The sequence below is a fragment of the Bombina bombina genome, chromosome 6 (genome assembly GCF_027579735.1).
Source record: "Bombina bombina isolate aBomBom1 chromosome 6, aBomBom1.pri, whole genome shotgun sequence".
NCBI lineage: Eukaryota > Metazoa > Chordata > Amphibia > Anura > Bombinatoridae > Bombina > Bombina bombina.
Genome location: NC_069504.1, coordinates 800161392 through 800174721, shown reverse-complemented (window position 1 = coordinate 800174721; position 13330 = coordinate 800161392). Strand labels below are relative to the sequence as shown.

The 13330-nt window shown below is 40.2% G+C and overlaps 1 protein-coding gene across 6 annotated transcripts in view; it reads right to left on the bottom strand.

Moving 5' to 3' along the window:
* Window positions 1–642: 642 nt before the first annotated feature.
* Window positions 643–13330, bottom strand: part of ENTPD4 (ectonucleoside triphosphate diphosphohydrolase 4) — a 110836-nt gene continuing 98148 nt past the window's right edge. For all 6 annotated transcript variants that reach the window (XM_053718121.1, XM_053718124.1, XM_053718123.1 and 3 more), the window contains 4 exons: window positions 3860–4184; window positions 3433–3518; window positions 3144–3305; window positions 643–2216 (listed from right to left, as the gene is read on the bottom strand). In XM_053718121.1, coding sequence (XP_053574096.1) covers window positions 1988–2216; window positions 3144–3305; window positions 3433–3518; window positions 3860–4184 — 802 coding nt within the window. In that variant the 3' untranslated portion in view covers window positions 643–1987. The remainder of the gene's footprint in view (window positions 2217–3143; window positions 3306–3432; window positions 3519–3859; window positions 4185–13330) is intronic.

Here is a 13330-nt window from a genome sequence, read left to right as displayed (position 1 = left end):
GTTTCCCCCAACTGAAGTTAATTCCTCTCAACAGTCCTGTGTGGAAACAGCCATCGATTTTAGTAACGGTTGCTAAAATCATTTTCCTCTTACAAACAGAAATCTTCATCACTTTTCTGTTTCAGAGTAAATAGTACATACCAGCACTATTTTAAAATAACAAACTCTTGATTGAAGAATAAAAACTACAGTTAAACACCAAAAAACTCTAAGCACTCTCCGTGGAGATGTGGCCTGTACAACGGCAAAGAGAATGACTGGGGAAGGCGGAGCCTAGGAGGGATCATGTGACCAGCTTTGCTGGGCTCTTTGCCATTTCCTGTTGGGGAAGAGAATATCCCACAAGTAAGGATGACGCCGTGGACCGGACACACCTATGTTGGAGAAAAGGAGTGTTCTCAAGTTCAGACAAATAGGATAAAGTAAAAAGCTCTCACCTTAAAACAAAAGTAACATGAAAAGCCATCTATACATTTTGTTACTTTCTGCAAAAGATCACTTTAAAAGTCAAAACAGCCTTGAAGTATACATATAACAGTAACAATATATCACTAACAATATCCCCACAGATAACTAGGGTAGTGATAAACTCTGCCTGTTGATTTCCTGTACCCTTAAGAACAAAACAAAAAAAATCATTAATTTTCAGGCAAAAAGTGTTTTGTATTTTATTTAATTTTATATAATTCACTGTCTCTTCATTTTTATCATGTCCACTGGCTTTAATCTCTTGCAGATACCTTATCACCACTCAATGGCATTAATCCATATATGGCGATACAGTTATACAGAACCCGATTCCAGGATGGTCAGTCACATCACAAGGCAAGAAAAAGCAAAAGGTTATAGAAATAGTTAATCCTAATTGCCAAAAAAGGCAGAATAAGGCGCTGCTTAAAAGGGACAGTCTACACTTTAGTCATCTTAAAGTCTTAGCTTAGATTAACCTGCAAATAGCCTCCTGCATCCCTTTCTATATCATGCAGCAGGAATGGTAAAAAAGTTATTTTAAATTTAATACTGTTTCTGGACACTTTGAAATGGCTGCCAAGCCTTGCCCACTGATGACATCACGATCTGGGATGCATATGGTGTCCAATCACAAAAGGCTCACTAGTTGGATTCAACATACTTTAAATGCTATTAAGCTGAGTGTCTAGATGTAGCCCAGATCATAATGTCATCAAAGGGCGGAGCTTGGCAGCCATTTCAAAGTGGCCAGAAACAATATTCATTTTAAAATAACTTTTTTACGGTTCTGCTGCATGATATGGAAAGGGGTGCAGGAGGCTTTTTGCAGCTTAATCTAAGGTAAGACTTTAGGATGGCTAAGGTGTAGACTGTCCCTTTAAACAAGTTTGGAAATTATTTAAGAGAGAAACCGAAAATGACCATAAGGGACATACAAGGGATAAAATGACATGAGAATATGTGCGTTAGTTTCAAAGGTGTTCTGTTATAGACAAGCATTTTATAGAGAGATCTTTAGGTGAACATCGAGTCCAAAAAAAGTACCAAAACGCTTCTTCTAGATATGATTTCACGACTGTTTCCTTCGGTAAAGTAGCAGGAAGCAATGACGGAGGCCATAAAATATCCCTGCTACATACTCTGTCCTGCGCAAATCACAGAATCACTATTTTAAAAAAATAAATAAAAGGAAATGGAGTAGAACCTTTGTCCTTCAAACATGAAGCATGAGAAAACACAGCTTTACTACTGCAGGAGAGGAGAATGTGGGACCCTGAGGCAAAAAACAAAACAAAAAACAAATGGCTTTATTGGCTCTCCTCTGTTATGTTTTTGCTTATGCGTCACATTTCCCTCCATAATGCCAGGCATCATGCACGTCTCAATTTATCTTTCAACAGAGGGTGCAGCTACGTCATTCACACAGTATTCCTATGAGGATCAGCAGTTGATTAACCCTCTCTGTCTTGCAGAAGGAGTAGGAGTGATAAGTCTCATTATTCAAGTTTGTTGTCACTCACAAAGGATTCTGGATCCCAGGAGGTTGCAGTCCTTGTTCTGCCCACAGAGCAGCAGAGGATGTGTTACGCTGCATACGGCGGTGGATGCGCCGGAGCCTGAGCAGATAAAGTACAATAGACAACAGCACCACTAGAAAGCAGACAAGGAACAGGTAGTGGTTGTACACGAAGGATGTGCTCCTCCAGTGTGGGTGGCTTCCCCGGAACTGATCCTGCTGAATGTCTCTGTGGGGAAGTGAACGGTTATTAAGAAAAATATTGCATTAAATAAAAAAGTACCTTTCTAGGATATGGCTGAGTAGCTCTAATAACTACATTCATGGGGGGGGGGGGGGATCTACTTTATCTGCTCTGTAAAACATTTCTGTGACACCATATGTTAAAGTATTAAATGTTCTCATTGATTGTGATATTATAGAACACTACATACAGTACTATATCATGTATCAATGAGTACCTATACACAGCCAATGGAAAGTGAAACATTCCATATAAACATAAGGCACAAGCCATGGTTCTCTACATATTAACTTCACTATTTTGCCCATCATGCTTCTCTATACGCCTATTCCCATCTTTCCTTCCGTCTCCCCCTGCTGTACTTTCCTCCATATCAGACTCTTCCTTATATCCTTTATTCACTTTTCTCCTCCTAATCATTGTTCACCCTGTATCTGTTTTCCTGCCAACTTACTGGTCTGTTTCGTTTCACCCCATCTCTCCTTTTCCCTTATACTCTCCTCATCCTTCCCCCAAATCCTAACTCCATATTTCCTTTTTTTGTAAACGCCTTCCTTCTTTTTGTTCTGGGTTGTTCTTTTCAATGTTATTCCTTGAATACACCATTAGGGTTATATAATTACTGGAACAGTGTGTCAAAAAACTAATTCTGATACTGAACTAAATACATTATACAAATACTTAAAATAAATACAATATTACTTACATTCATTTTATACAAATTGTACATGCTGATTTAACAGGTATACTTTTTTGTGAACATTATACAAAGTATTGTAGCTTTGACACAAAGCTAGACATTAAGCACTGGCATGTGTACAAATTAAGCAGAGGTCAGTTAGAGGAGATCTAATAAAAATAAAATGAATCATAAAAAGGGGGGGGGGGAAGAAGGGACATTTGTCTACTAACCTCAGAGGTAAGAATCTAGTCCGGTACAAAATAGCCCCAAGAGTCCATTGGACCTCCTTATCATAAACCTGCAGTACCGTTTTCAAATTGCTGTAATTGGTAGGGAAGGAGAAGCCTGTATGGAACACTTCATACATCCAGGCTGACTTGAAGCATTGGTACCTTTTGGGTAGTGAGAAGAGGAGGAGGAGTGAAGTTCTGAAATACTACAAGAGTCAAATAATAATAATAATGTTTTTGTTTCACCATCTAAATTTAGATTTTTGTGTAATGAACACAGTAAACTTACTTGAGCCGGTGTTGGTCTGCATGAGGTGCATAAAGACCACGGTCAAATCGCTCCTTCAACACTGACCATTTAGTTGAGCAGTAAGTCTAAGAGTAAAAAGAATTAGTGTTATGCAACACAACAAATATATCAAACATGGTGTTGGCTTTTCTTCCATCCTCGTTCATATAGTAATCCCAGTGTCTCAGCAATACAACCATCATGCAGTCGTAGTTTAATAAAACTAAAGCTGCAGTCACTGTATGCAAACACTGCATACAACAAGACAAGAAAGGTCTTCTCTAGCCCATATAGTGAGTGACACAAGGTCACTTCTGCACCTGACAGCAGCAGTCACTGGCCACGTTTATAGTAAGCGAAACAATTTATTCTAACTGGTCATTACTGGGATCTATTGATACCATTTGTATTGTATGCTTCTGCTTACCTGTGCCTGTCGAAGAAAGTTCACAGAGTTATAGTCCCCTCCTATACGCAGCACATCCTCAGTGCAGTAGTAGAACTCTGAGAAGCCATAGAACTCACTGTTATCATATGGCAGAGGTGGTTGGTAGATTCCATTCAGAGTGGTTTGAGTGTCATTGGACAGATTCATAAGAGGCTGAATAATCCTGCGGCACAGTTGGAAGTCCCCTGTGCCTCGCACATACAGGGCCTGCCCTCCTTGCTGGACCGTGTATGGAATATCTTTAGGAAGACAGGGATCCAGGTAGGGAGACTCCAGAGACAGTCCATGTTTCTTCCCCAAAAGCCTGAGACCAGAAACAGGCTGCATTAAGCATAATGACAGATGATATTCATGCAAAATATAAAAGCCCATTGTATTTCTTGCAGAAAGCTAACAGTGTTCAGAATGGCCTTCAAATCAGTTCCAAGCAGTTATGAACTGTCACACTTTGACTCATCTATTATTCAGTAGACTGTATGTGTGCAGAAAATCTTACCAGCTTGACGATCTCTCCCTTATGCCCTTGTGTATATCAAGACATTTATAGCTTTAAAGACATTATTTTTCAAACACAAGTAAAATGAGCCCAGCTTTGTTTAAAGGGACAAAAAAATCCAAAATGAAAATTGTCTAATGAGTTTTATGTAATCAACAGTGCAATCATACGATACTGTAACTACGTGTTTAACAAAAGAGCTTAAACCCATAATTTAAGCCAGCTCCAGAAAAGCAATGTTCTACTAAGTCCTAGCTGAGCGCATAGGGTGAGCCAACGACAGCATGGGTGTAGCCACCATTTACCAGCTAGCTCCCAGTAGAAGATTGCTGCTGCTGCGGATATGTACTGTACGTATGCTTTTCAACAAAAGATACCAAGAGTACAAAGCAAATTTGATAATAGAAGTAAATTGAAAAGTCTCTTAAAATCTAAACTGAGAGAGGTTAAAGCATAAGCAAATGTGTATGTAAAGTGACTTATTTGATTAGCATAAATTTCTACAGCATATTTTGAGAACCATAAACTAGCCCCCAGCACTGTAATGCAAAACACACAGAACCCACTGAGCAAATAAATGTTTGAGAAAGAGGTTTTCCCTTCCTGGTATGATTTAATGACCGTAAGATCTGTTTGCATAATACATAAAATCTTTTCATTAAAGCCACTGTGTGTTTTGGGATGGGTTAGAAGTATAGTGAGGTCAGGGATTTATACAAAAAGAACTGAGTGAGGCTAAAATTGTGGGCAGCAAACCGGCATACCTTCATGGTTATTAAAGAGACACTAAACCCAAATGTTTTCTTTCGTGATTCAGATAGAGCACGCAATTTTAAGCAACTTTCTAATTTACTCCTATTATCAATTTTTCTTTGTTCTCTTTATGTGAAAAACAGAAATGTAAGCTTAGGAGCCGGCCCATCTTTGGTTCAGCACCTGGAAAGTAGCCACCAATCAGCAAGCGCTATCCAGGGTGCAGAAAAAAAAAAAAAAAAAAAAAAGTTGGCTCCTAAGTTTACATTCCTTTACAAATAATGATAGCAAGAGAATGAAGAGAAATTGATAATAGGAGTAAGTTGCTTAAAATGTAATGCTCTATCTGAATCATGACAGAAAACCTTTGGGTTTAGTATCCCTTTAACAATACCACTACTTAAAATATGTTATCTGCATAGATGTCTGGGGCACGCCACAGGTTCATTAGTATATTACACAAATTCAAATTCTCTGGGTTTAATTTACAAAGATCATAATAAAATTGTACATTTTAGAGATCAACGTAGGGCATATAAATGAAAAAGCTTTCCCTATTACGGTGTATTCCGTGAAAGTTTTCTCTCTGTACAGTCTCATCTTGTCACATGGTACCTTGTTCTCAGAAAACCCAAACCTTCCTTCATTCTCAACAGGGTCAAGCTGGAAACATTAGGTGGAGTTCTGTTTTACATCAGCGTGTTGTCATTCTGCTTATAAAAACGACTGTGTTATTGACAGACAGCTGTTTCCAGCCATTCCACTTAATTTCCAGCTATCTGATCAACTCACTCGCTTTATAATTCCCATCTTGCACTCTCCTGATGCTACAGAGCTTTAAAGGGACATGAAACCCAGACGTTTCTTTCATGATTTAGATAGCGCAAGCAATTTTAAACAACTTTCTATTTTACTTCTATTATCATTTTTTCCCCATTATCTTGGTATCTTGTTGAAAAGCAGGGATGAAAGCTTAGGAGCTGGCCCATTACTGGAGCACTATTTGGCAGCAGTTTTGCAAGAATGCTATCCATTTGCAAGAGCACTAGATGGCAGCCTTATTTCCTGCCTTGTAGTGCTCCAGGTGCCTACCTAGGTATCTCTAACACAGATTATCATGGGAACGAAGCAAATTTGATAATAGAAGTAAATTGGAAACTTTTTTTAAATGGTACGCTCTGTCTGAATCACAAAAGAACATTTTTGGGTTTCATATCCCTTTAAAGTGACAGGCTCAGAGGAGGAGCCTAACCAAGCTCTAAGATGGCAGCTTAGCTTGGAAGCTCCGTGCAGAACTTAAATTTTTTATTAGCAAAGCATGCTTTTCTGTTGACCTACTGCTCTGAAAATTGTGGCAAGCAGCACCTGGGAAGAGACATTGACCCCCACGGCTTCATTGGGGTAACAGCACCTGATCTACGGAGCACAACAATATTGAGGCCTACGGCACTACATATCTACCCGCCAAATAGCTCGGACCCCTTCGACGGCCAACCCGCCTGTACTCTGCCTGAGGCCCTGCTCAGGTTGGGCTGGCGCTGGCGAACAGAAGACAAGTGGAGACCGGTCCCATAGTGGCCGAGGGGAACAGATTGTAGACAACCGGAGATCGACGCGGGAAGTCCCGACAGCGGGAATAGATCAAGACAAGTACCGCGATCACTGAAATCCCCACACATCAGCGCACACGAGCTGCGGAGACAAAACACTTACGGGCTCAGAGCGGCATCGCTGGGAATCAAGGCAAACATACTCCCGCATCAGAGGTAAGGGAGGTCTCTGAGCACGGCTGACATCACACACAATAAGGCCTGCAACTGCCCTAAAAAATCAGGAGGGACATTCAGTAATATAGCGGGGCCACACTAGATATAATATTGGCGGTATAAGGAGGACATAAATCCGCTCCCCCATTTCTTTGGTGCTCCTGGTGGCAATATTGAGCTTGGGAGATAGAAACAATAAGAGGGAACTGGGATAACGCAGCAGGAACCAGCTCGCATTATAAAAGCTGAGACAAGGTGCAGCCATAGACTTACACTTTTACAGCAGCATCAACCACAGAGGGGGTCTGACTGCTAACAACTAAAAAGAGACTTTATTGTTCCTGCGGGGCACCGGGTCAGCATTGGTCAGCCATGACGACCAGGAAACCCCCGAATATAGATAAAAACTTGAAATCCACAGCAATGGATAATTTCCTTAAACCATCTAAGGGATTGATAGTAACAGAGCCAATGGGGGAGATAGAAGAAGGGAACCACACTCCTACTTTACATTCTACAGACGCCTCAAAGCAAGGGGTGAGCATGTTAAGAGATGATCTCCACACACTTGTTTCTAAGGAAGATATGGCCCTAGGCTTTGAGAAAGTAATGAACAAAATAGATAACCTTCATTCATCAATCACAAGTAGCCTAGCTGAAATCAAACAGGACTTGTCTGAGCTGGGAGATAGGGTAGAGGCAGTGGAGAATGAACATGAAACACTAACTGAGGGAGTGGCAGTCAACTCAGACTATCGCATCCCATCAACAAATACTTCTAGACCTCCAGGATAAAATGGAGGATCTAGAAAACAGAAATAGAAGAAATAACATCAGGCTTAAGGGGATCCCGGAGAATGTAGAGGCTCCAGACCTACATTCCTACCTGATACGCCTCTTCAAAGCCATAACAGGTGAGGAGGGGGAATCTGACTTCTCAATGGAAAGAGCCCATAGGGCGTTAAAACCAAAACCGAAAGAGGGCCTCCCGCCTAGGGATGTCATTGTCAGGATGACCCGGTTTCCCGACAGAGAAGCCATCATGTCAGCGTCCAGGAACCACCAACCCTTTAAGTTCCAAGGACAGGTAATCCAATTTTTCCAGGACTTATGTGTCCGCACCCTCCAAAGAAGATACTCACTACGCCCGTTAACAACCATACTACGGAAGCAAAACATCCCATATAGATGGGGGTACCCTTTTGCCTTACACATCTCCCACAACCACAAGATGTTCTCCATTAAAGCGCCACAAGACATCCCAGAGATATGTCAATATTTGAACATTGACCCACCTGATATACCGGAGGACTCTCCCTCCTCACAACACTTTGCAAATAAAGAACCACAGAACCCAGCCAGAAGGGCCAAGTGGACCAGAGTGGCGAGAAAGAAAAAGGTTAAAACGTGAACTGTTCCACTGGGTAATGTTAATAAAGTGTATCTGTTTTGTACATCTCTCAAAGAGGGATAAGGTCTACTCATACTATTACGGTATTGAGGTCTACTCCATGTAAAGATATAAACCAAATATATTACACATGCTTATTTTAGAAAAACTGCACTATCCTATGTTGAACGTATGTATATGATTGGGCATTTAAACACCCAGACTGTTACAAGTGTTCAATTTATTTTTTCAAATTGTTTGTTGGCAAAATATTCTTGTTTTTACTATTTGGTTTTTTTTAATACTCTTTTACTAACATTTGCTATTTTTTTTAAGGTTGCCGGGAGTACTCTCCCCCCCAGATCAGAGCATCACACAATCACCTTCTTGGTAGAATCTCTCATCCAATCAGGGTTGTATGTATTAAAGGTTCATGTTTTTAGGCTGTCAAAGATTGTGCACCATAACACACTAACGTCATGATCCCAAAGATACACCTTATATCTCACAATGTGAGAGGTTTAAATTCTAATGTTAAAAGACGAACTGCCATGTCTCAATATCACCACTTAGGGGCTAATATTATATTCCTCCAGGAAACTCACTTTACTAGGGATATAATTCCAAAATACTGGGCCAGAAATTACACACAGCACTTCCACGCAATCACAGAGACTAAAAAAAAAGGGGTGTCAATCCTTATCCATGCAAACCTAGCTTTTAAACACGAATCCACTATCGCAGATAAGGAAGGGCGATACCTCATAGTTAAAGGACAATTAGATGAGACTGATGTTATTCTATGTAACATATACGCGCCAAACGATAACCAACACTCCTTTTTCGGCCATGTTTCCAACCTTCTCACTAACTGGTCTCAACATAGAATTATATTGGCAGGAGATTTCAATGTTACCATGACTAAATTTATAGAAGCCAAAACCAAACTTACAGCTAAACGTATTAGACACAACAAAATAGTGAACTCTATCCAGGAACATTTAGCCCCACACGCACTATTTGACACATGGTTCACGCTTTACGGAAATACTTCTGACACGACCTTCTACTCGGCAGCCCACAAACAGTACACAAGACTAGACTATGTCTATATTAGCCAGATTTTACAGCCACTCCTCCAGACATCGACGATTCATGCATGTGTGTGGTCGGACCACTCTATACTTTCCCTACACTTGAACGGACTTGTAGACACTCAAAGAGCTAGGACCTGGACTTTCGATCCCTCACTCTTAAAGAATCCTATACATAAAGATAAATTGGTCAAATCACTAACTGATTATTGGGAACTCAATAAAGGGTCCACGTCCAACCCGATATCTCCGTGGGCGGCACATAAAACATACATGCGAGGATTACTCATCCAAGACAAATCCATTAGGACCAAACAGTACAAAGCCCAATTAACACAACTTCATAAAGAAATATCAGACTTAGAGAAACAGCACAAACTGACTCGGAGGAAGGAAGTTCTATCTACCCTCACAGTTAAGAAAGACAAATTAGCTACCTTGTTGAATAGCCAATCAAGTAGAGCAATCCAGAGACTAAATACACAATATTACATCCACGCTAACAAACCCGACAGGTTCTTAGCAAACAAATTAAGAGATAGATGCAAGGCATCTATTATCCCCTCTATATCGCTGACAGGTGGCGCCACTGTCTCCGATCCGCAACACATAGCAGACGCGTTTGCAGAGTTCTACGGAACTCTGTATGACGGGAATAAAGTAACACACTCTGATACCCTAGAACTCCAAACGTCGGAATTTTTGAGGGATACTGAGCTACATACACTCACAGAAGAAGACAACGATATATTAAATGCCAAGATCTCAAGTGTAGAAGTCTTGTCGGTCATTAAAGACCTCAAGATGGGGAAAGCAGCGGGGCCAGATGGGTTTGCAGGGGAATACTACAAAACATTTAAGGAAGTTTTAGTCCCACACCTTACAGACTTTTGCAACTTTATTTTAGAGGGGCATAGTATACCAAAAGATATGTTACAAGCAAAAATAATAGTGATACCTAAGCCAGGTAAAAACCATAAGTTATGTGCAAACTACCGCCCCATATCGCTTATCAACCAGGACCTGAAAATCCTGACAAAAATCCTAACCAATAGATTAAAACATATTCTCCCAAAACTGATCCACCCGGACCAAGTTGGGTTCGTAAAAGATAGAGAAGCACCAGACAATGTGCGTCGATTACTGAATATAATAGATTATGTGGGGGGGACTCTGATGCCTTCTCTGCTTCTCTCACTGGATGCGGAGAAGGCATTCGATAGAGTGGACTGGAGATATATGTCGGCGGTATTGCGTCGGATGGGATTCGGGGGAGCCTTTGTTAAAGCTTTAGATGCAATTTATTCAAACCCCACTGCCCAAGTGTCCATCTCAGGTTACAAATCCAAGATATTTCCCATTCTAAATGGCACGAGACAGGGGTGCCCACTTTCCCCCCTCCTTTTTGCACTATGTATAGAGCCTCTGGCGGCAAAAATTAGACTAGCAACTGACATCACAGGCGTGAAAATCAAAGATCAGGAATATAAGTTGTCACTCTTTGCCGATGATATCCTTCTAACAATATCCAAACCTCTTATATCAATTCCCAACCTATACAGACTCTTGGACCAATTTTCCCAAATTTCAGGGTACAAAATTAACCTCGATAAATGCGAAGCACTGTCTTTAGGACTCCCACAGCACACCAAGAAAGTCATAGAAATTAACTTTGAAATCAAATGGGCTACTCATTCAATTAAATACCTGGGAATACACCTAACACCTCAGATTAACCAACTGTATAAATATAATTATGAACCCATATACAAAGAAATCAGGAAAAACTTACACAAATGGAAGACATACACTTTCTCATGGCTGGGCAGATTGGCATCAATTAAGATGTCAATCTTGCCTAGGATACTATACTTATTTAGGACCCTCCCGATAAAGGTACCAATAACTGACCTGAAAAAGATACAAAGGGAACTAGTGGCCTTCATTAGAGGGAACAAAATGGCACGAATAGCTACTGCGCTCATCACAAAACACCGCGAGTTGGGAGGAATGGGAGCACCTAACATAATAGATTATTACAGAGCAGCAAGGTTAGCCCAGTCGACAATATTAGGGGGAAGATTAGAAGGGGTCATATGGCCTAACCTAGAAGCTGAACTTAGAGACTCCACCTATCCCGATGATACACTATGGAACAGGCACACTGTGAAAGACCTTACTGACAAACCAGGCCTACAAATCACAAAGCACACTACTCAAATGTGGTCCTTTTGGACAAAAAGACAAAACCTTTTACCCAACCAAACGCTAGTCTACCCAATAAGATACTTACTTCCCAGAGACCTACATTATACTTTAGACAAATGGGCTAACAAAGGCCTTTACAGGGTTGCAGACTGGATGGACGGTAGGACAGTCAAGACATTTAATCAGATTCAGGCTCAATTAGACCCAATTAAACTACAATGGTTCCAATACCTACAAGTCAACTCAGCAATCCAAGACTACACCAGAAATCGACAGCCTGGCACTTCCACCGCACTAGAGTGCCTACTTAAATCCAAACATAGACCAAAAGGGGCCATCTCCAAACTGTACATTCAGATCCAAACAACCAATAACTCACTCAAACCTACGATACTCCTACACTGGGAGAGAGACTTAAATATAGACAAAGATAAAAAATGGTGGGATGATATGTTCAATTCAGCTTGTAAGGGCTTATTAAGTGCAGATATGAGAGAGAACACATTCAAGACCATGTTCAGATGGTACTTGACCCCGGTTAAGACTGCCCATATGTCACTTAACCAAAGTAGGTTTTGCTACAGGGGTTGCGGGGAAATAGGCTCATATCGTCATATGTGGTGGGAATGCGAGACAATACAAGTAATCTGGAATAAAACATCAAGTCTACTTAGCTCCGTCCTAGAGGAAAATATTCAGTTGACCCCGATTCAAGCCCTGTTACATGCACCTCTACCACAATTCAACAAACAGTTAAATACATTTATTAGAATCATTTGCACGGTTACCAGAACCTGTATTGCAAAATATTGGAAGACTTCAGCGCCTCCTTGGGAGGAAGTATATAATAGAATTTCCCTGACTTACCGCATGTATGAATCCCCTCACAGGTAATGGATACACAGGCACAATTTGAGAAGGTTTGGTTTTACTGGACACTGAATAGGACACTAACCACTGAGATTTAGTTACTTATTCCTGTCTTCTAAATATATAGAGGAGAGGAGATATAATTGCTGATCTGAGGAGGTGGGGGGGGGGAGACTCTTGGTAACCATTTTGTTCTTGTTTTCTGCTTTTTCTTTTTTTTTTTTTTTTTTACCTAAACCGGATTTTAAGAGTCCTAGAGAAACTTGAAGGAGAGAGGGCAGGTTTTCTTTTTCATTCAAATTTTGTTAATTAAGGTTATAAAATGTTTATAATTTTTCTTTTTTTTTTTTTCTTTCCTTTTTCCTTTCTTCTACACCTTATTGTTATACATTTATAAAAAATGGGACTTAAGAGATTTCACATCCTGGAACCACCCGGACTCTAATGGAAAACAGGGTCTAACCCGATATAGAGACTAACTGGCATGTAGCCATTGAACACTATTATAGTCTATGTTAGAGCTACAAGATACAACTGTTGCCAAAAGTAAAATATACGGACCCTGTTTATTATTGCATGACTATCTCAAGCATGAAGTTCGGATTGTTAAACCAATTACAAACTGGCTGTTCCAAAGATGTGCTAATACTTGTTATACTTGTTACACCTATAATAAAGAGATTTAAACATAAAGTGACAGGCTCAAAATGAAATTCAACATAAAATGTTTAAATGGGATTACTACAAATTTATGCAGTATACTTTCGTTCTTTTCATGACACTGTTTTTTGTCATTTATTTTTTAAAGTAAATGGACATAAGCGGGAACTGGAGAGTAAAGTACACAAAATCAACACAGTAAGTTTAATGATG